This window comes from Tetrao urogallus, assembly GCF_951394365.1.
Source record: "Tetrao urogallus genome assembly, chromosome: 10".
In the NCBI taxonomy this organism is placed as follows: Eukaryota; Metazoa; Chordata; class Aves; order Galliformes; family Phasianidae; genus Tetrao; species Tetrao urogallus.
This window is the reverse complement of record NC_136823.1, coordinates 962,866-969,411: the sequence shown is the minus strand read 5'-3', so window position 1 is coordinate 969,411 and position 6,546 is coordinate 962,866. Positions and strand designations below refer to the sequence as shown.

Below are 6,546 nucleotides of genomic sequence, written 5' to 3'. Positions count from 1 at the left end.
TGCCCAGATGAGCTTACAACCCCCAGCTCAGCACCTGCTGGCGGTTAACCAGCCCTTCCTTCTCCTTACACACTTCTACCCACTCAGCTGCACTCTCCTGGGGCAATGAGGTCAAACCTTCGAGCTTGGTTTCCCCATTACCCCAGCAGAGGAAAGATCAAGTAGGTAGGAGGTTTTGGAGAGCTGAATGACTTGCCCATTCTTTGTAATGTGTGCTGTACAGATGTAGGCTGTGGCTAAGCCATGTGGGCTTCCTGAGATCACTGCTGCTCCTGGCAGAGCTGTGGTTGGTTTCCTTGTTCCCAGTGTCCTCAGGCAGAGAGGTGTTTGGATAAAAGGAAGCCTTGACAGTGGTTTTATGTTTTATGTTATTTAAAAAAAAATGTTTTTGTTTTGCCTTTTAAGTTCTCATTCAGTGCCTCCCCATGGATGCTGCCATATGGGGCGAAGTGGAAGGATACAATAAAAAGCCAACCTGACATCACACACTGCCAATCATTGAAGTATCAAAAACAAAGCTTGCAAGAGCACAAACCTGTATAAATGTGGGGAAGAAAAAAAAAAAAAGGACACAGACTGAGCACACTGGGGCATCTTGGCCCTTTAGGCAACTTTCACTTAGGGTGGAAAAAAATCCACCTGTTTTTTGAACTTGTCTCCTAGGTCACTGTCCCATCCTTTCTCACCTCCCCTTTCAGTTCTCAGAGATAGTTGGCATTTGTCTCTAATAATTCACAGAGCCTTAGAGAGGTCCAGGGAGGGATGAGCGAGGAACCCTTAACATTGCTTCAAGTTTGACAAAATTATAGAGTCTTATAGGAGCAAAAGAAGCAACAATTTCTCTAGTCCTGTGTATAAAGCCTCGAGCTTGATGTGGCTCTTACAGGCTGGGAAGAAATGGGATTGTGGAATGAAGGAGAAGAGGCTCCATCTCATCTGAGGGCAGAGCCCAGCCTCTAAGCCTCCTTGCAAAGAGCTGCAGAAAGCCACTGTGCCTCATTCCAAGGGGCATGAAAGGGATGGGCTCCAAGAAGTAAACCCAGAGCAGAACGTCTATTTAAAGATAGCAAACATGCAAGTCTGAAAAAGGGGGAAGAGAGGTCTGGACCTTGGCAGAGAAAGAAGTTAAACGTGGTTTCCAGCACGCGCTAGAACACGGCTCTGATGGGAGCCGCAGGGCTCGGGAATGGCGCTAGCAGCGGCAGAGCAGGGCAGAAGGACGGCTCTTCCTGCTGAGCTGCGTGTCACTTGTTACCCCCCCAATAAATAAATAAATAGCCTGAAGCCGTGCGGCCCTGGCGCAGCTCAGCAGGGCTGTCACCAGACCTGGTCAGGGAGGCATCGTTCGGAATGGGGCTCACAACACCACACCACCACCCCACGCCAGCTGCCCTGCCAGCAAGCGCCTCTGCCGTCAGGTGGGAGAGCTGGCTTTGTGGTTACTGGTTTTGTCACTAATGTCCTTCTGAGATGCAGAGGGTGGCAGGATGGGATGAGTACTCCCTAGCAAAAGCTCAGTATCCAGAAGCTCTGCTTGGAATTCTTGAGGAAGAAGGGCTTCCTCCAGCAGTACCCCCAGGGCACAGCGTGCGTCTCTGGGGTGGGTGCAAGCTGCCCCAATGTGCTCTGAGGTTACAGCGCTCAGCCCCTGCAGCTGGGAGAGAAAATCCTCCTTACCTGCAGCACTGGGTCTGGGTGCAGCCAGCTGAGCACCACAGCCCAGGAGTCTGCAGGAGTTTGGATGTGGATGGCAGGGACCTGTGCAGGCACGGGCTCAGACAGGCACCATGTGGGTGCAGATCAACATCCAAATTCCCACAGGTTTTTGGCTGCCAGTTGGCTGGGAGCCTTTAGTTCTACCTCAAAAAGAAACAAAACAAAACAAAACAAAAAAAAGAAACAATAAAGTAAAAGGTGCATTTAAAATATCATGAGGAGAGAAACTGCCATGGAAATAAATAGCAAAAATAACAAGGTGAACATCTGTGTCACAGCAACTCTGAATTCAAGTAGTGTGCACATGCCTACAGCACTTTCTCACGGCCGCCATTGGTTCGGCCTGAGGATCAGCGCTCAGGTGGTGCCCCGGTGTTGGGACAGCCAGCTCCTCCCTGCTGGAATGGACGTGAAGAGATGGGGGGAGGAGAGCGGTGCAGTCCGTGCAGACAGTCAGAGCCGTGCAGTTCCCACCTGGGGCCAGTGGGACAAGGACACGCCAAGTCCTCTCGCCCTGCTCCCACCCATCGTGCCTGAGAGGCGGCGGCCGTGCCTCAGAGCTGGAAGGGGTATTGCTTCAGGTAGTCCCCCATCCGCCGGGGCAGTGGCAGCCGCTCCACCTCGGTGGTGCAGCGGTTGATGCGCAGCCGGCAGAGGTGCTGCAGGCTGGGGATGCTGTCCCGGCGGCCCAGCGGCCGGAGGAGCTTCAGGTGCACGGCCGCTACCGCCACCTCCTTCTGCACGGGGGGCAGCGGGGCCGGCGGCGGGTATGGCGCCTCACTCTTGCTTTCTGTCGTGCAGGACGTGACGTAGTGCTGGATGAGGCTGACCACGTCCGGGAAGGCCAAGATGCGGGGCTTGGACAAGTAGTTGGAGTCCAGGCGGAACTTGCTGTCAGCGTACTCGATGCGCACGTTGGTGGGACCGCGGTTGGTCTTGACCGAGAGCGTGAACAGGTAGCTGGGGTGCGTGCTGTCCCGCACCAGAAAGGTGCCCTCGGGCATCTTCTGCAGGTGCTGCTTGGCCTCGCTGGCTGTGATGGAGCCCCAGTACCAGCCTGGAAAAGCACCCAGAGAGCACTCATTAGGGAAGGAGCGGGCCAGAGGGGCAGCAGTGGGCTGGGGCTGGGACCTGCACGGCCGGAGCCGGGCCGGAGCCGCATGCACACCGCACAGGAAGAGCGCACAGCCTGTGCTCCAGGCCGGCTCTTACCGGACTCCCGCAGATAGGAGAAGGTCTTTGCGATGCAGAGGAGGTCCTCCTCGGGGTCCCGCGTCTGCGGTGTGCTGCCGTCTGGCTCCGGTGCCGCGAAGGTGGGCGCAGGCTCCTCTGGGAAGGCTGGAACAGGGAGGGGCTGCATGATGTGCTCCGTCAGATCCTCCGTGATGCCGCGCAGCGACAGCCTTTGGATCTTCTCCTCTGCCAGCAAGGGGTGAGGTCTGAAACAAAGAGCACAGCGTGTTACCTCTCTCGGCCGTGAAGGGCTGCTCGGTGTGTGCTGCCTTGTGCTACAGTGTGCTGTGTTCTACAGGCAGACTGCAATAACATTGCATTTCACACTGAGATCGGCACATGGGAATCATAGAATCACAGCACACTTGGGCTGGAAAGGACCTCCCAGCCACCCCAGCCCCAGCCCTGCCACGGGCTGGCTGCCCCCAGCTCAGGCTGCCCAGGGCCCCTGCATGGACTGGGGCACCTCCAGGGATGGCACCCACAGCTCTGGAAGAAAAGACATGGCTGAAGATGAACCCTAAGGACAGGGGAGACATCAGCCTATTTCACCATGGAAAAGCTGCTCTGTCTGCAATACAGGTTGATACGAAAACGCCTTTGGTTTTAGATGTTGGCTTTTAATGGTACTTTCAGAGCTTCATTGCAGCTTTCCAGCTTCATCGTTACAAGCTGGAGCATTTCTGCATCTGTCAATGGCTCTTAGTCATTTACTGTACTACAATTAGAAGCAGAATTGAGAATTGCTTGGGTTGTGTCGTACCTGCTTTCTACTTAAACAACCCTGATCCCAAATGTGCTGCTAGAGCTAAGGGCAAGCAGGTCGGGTGGCAGAGTGATGGGAATCCATGGTTCAGCCAAACCCCTGCACCACACAGAGCCTGGCACTCAAGGGCACACTGGGGACATTGGTGTGATCACCAGTCCCGGGTGATGACTGCAGGACACCACGGGGCTCTGAGCACCATGCCCAGGGCACAGCTCTGCTCCCCAGTGAAATCCCTGCCCTCAGTCCCATCCCTGGGCTGGCTGCCCCCTCCATGTCACACACTGTGCCCCCACGTGCTTGAGGCGTTCAGAACAAAAGGTGAATGGGGCTGTCCCTGCCCTGCAGAACCCACAGGGACCGCAGAGGTGGCAGCGCTGCTCTGGCAGCCCTGCAGGGAGGAGCTGAGGCTGTGGTGTTTCCCCTCCCATCGGCTCCTTCTGTGCCTTAGCTGAACTGTGGCCCTTCAGGGATGGATGTGGACATGCTGCGGGGTGGCTGCTGGGGACAGGAGCGGGAAGCAGAAGGGGTTGGGGAGGAAAGCAGGCTGGGCAGAGCCTGACGGCAATTTCTCCAGGATTTAAGAGTGAGCACCTATCAGTGCCATGAGCCTGCACTTCTAACAGAACAGTGCTGGTGTGGGTAATGGTTGTGTGAAACCAGTGGTAGCAATCCACCTACAAAGGGAGACGACACATGCCCATGTGAGACATGGCAAACCCCCACCATCCTGCGGCTCTTTAGAAAAGAGCATTCTTCCAGCACTGTGGTGAGCGGGCTATCTGCTGCCTTGCGGGGCATGTGACTCTAGTTTCGTCATTCCTATCTATGGAGGCAGCCCCTACCTCCCCCAGACCCCATGCCACAGGGATGCTCTCTGTACCTCGCAGCGCACTGAACACTTGCTGTTCACGGTCCGGCTGTTGGCATGTGGCTTCCCTCAGGCGTCCCCCGAGCTGTGGCTGCAGGGGAAGGGGTGCCACTCCTAAAGCCCCATGGCTGTCCTCGTGCAGTGCTCTCCCAAGCACACGTCTACCTGCAGTCCCAGGAAGGGACATTCTCTGCTCTCCCTTCCCTACAGACCAGGCACTGCAATGTGCATGGTGCCCGGCCGGGAGCTACCCACGTCTCTGCCACCCCACACCTGTGTGTACCACTGCCCCAATTCCAGACCTACCCACTAATTTCTCCTGAAAGCTTTTCAGGCCTGCCAGTTCTGACCACGAGGAAAACTTTCTTTTGTCCCTAACATGGAACTGTTTTTTTTTTCTTTTTCTACTCCCATCTCCTTCCCCCTGCCTTGTGCCTTTGGAAGGGAGTCTGGAAGGGAGCTCGGAGCAGCTCACTGGGACCAAAGTGGAGGAGGGCTTTACATCCTCCCGGTAAGCTGCTCCATAGGGAAGATGATGGCACAGAGCAGATGTGAGCAGGGAGAGCGGCTCCGACACGGGAGGGACGGCAGAGGGACGGGGCAGCGGCCGCCGGCAGCGATGTGCGGAGCGCCGCTGGACGGTCTGCAGGGAAGGAGCCGCGGGAGCGGGGTGTGCGGGCGCGGAGCGCTCGGCCCTGCGTGGGGACGGGGGAAAATGCTTGGAAATAAGCGCTTGTAGGAAAGAAAGCGGGAAGAGAAATGCGGAGATCAGGGCGGGTGGTGGGCACGGGCGCTGCGCCGGGAGAAAAACAAATGTAGAAAAGTAGCATATGGGGACCGGAGAGGAGCGGCGACGGAACTTCTCCGTGCGCCGGTGCTGAGCATGTCCCAGCGCCCTGGGAAGGAGAGTTCAGAGAACAGATCCTCCGCTCGAGGCTGCGGTCGGCTCTGCGGCTCTTCCCTACTCGGTGAAACTCGGGAAGACGGTCGGGAAGCGCGGGGACGGACTGCGGGGCCGCCTGGCGGATGAGGGCTGCGGAAGCGCCCACGGGCGGGGGGATCCGGGCGGTACCGGGGCAATGAGCGCGGGGCTGCGCGCGGGGAGCTGCGGTGCGCCAGGGGGGTTCCGGTGCGGGTGCTCCGGGCTGAGCGGTGAACGCGCTTTGCCGGGGCGGTGGGAACCGCAGCGCCGCACTGAGAGAAGAGAGGAGCGAGGGGAGAGCCGGGGAGGCAGCGGCGAGGTGTTGGTAAGCGAGATCTCCGCCGGCCCTCGGAGCAGAGCGCTGGGAAAGCGTGAGCGGGGCACGGGGAGTGGAGAGCGAGCGCTGCCCCGGGCCCTCGGCGCTCACCCGTCCCCGCCGGCTGACCGCGCTGCGTGAGGGCGCGTCCCAAACGCGCGGCACAGAAAAGTGGTAGGGAAGGAAGGCGCAGCGGTTCGGCACGGCGATGTACTCAACGGCGCACAGCGCTCCGGGGCTGCAGTGCTCCCGGTGCGGACCGGGTCCCGCCGGTGCCCCACTGCCGCTTTGTACCGATTTGTCCTTCTCCCTTCGCCCCCGACCGCGAAGCAGCGAACCCCTCGCGGTTCTCAGCAGCGGAACGCGCGGAACTCGGGACCGCACTTACCCCGGGACGCAGAGGATCATGTCACTCCCGGGCCAGGGGAAGAGCATCAGGGCCTCGGCAGGGGCAGCGCCCGTCCTCCCCGCTGTGCCCGGCAGCGCTGTGCCCCGTCCCGCACTCCGAGGCGGCGGCGGAGCGGTGCGGCGCGGTCCGATCCTCTCGCGGGGCGCCCTCAAAAAGAAGCGTTCGGGGCGCTCGGCGTCAATAATAAATAGACGTGAAGGAATAAATACGGTCCCCGCGAGCGCTGGGGAGAGACGCGCGTCTCGGCTCGGGCTGCACAAGTACTGGGGCTCGGCGAGAAAAAAAACCCGCTAAGTAATCTTTTGTTTGCCCC

The 6,546-nt window shown here is 58.6% G+C and overlaps 1 protein-coding gene across 1 annotated transcript; it reads right to left on the bottom strand.

The window, feature by feature from the left end:
* Nucleotides 1–2,264: 2,264 nt before the first annotated feature.
* On the bottom strand, nucleotides 2,265–6,259 carry CISH (cytokine inducible SH2 containing protein; the record flags this gene model as incomplete). Its single annotated transcript, XM_079540533.1, has 3 exons — nucleotides 2,265–2,773; nucleotides 2,929–3,155; nucleotides 6,213–6,259. The coding sequence occupies 3 exons, from the start codon at nucleotides 6,257–6,259 to the stop codon at nucleotides 2,271–2,273; spliced, it is 777 nt and encodes a 258-aa protein (XP_079396659.1). The 3' UTR covers nucleotides 2,265–2,270.
* Between the last annotated feature and the right edge of the window lie 287 nt (nucleotides 6,260–6,546).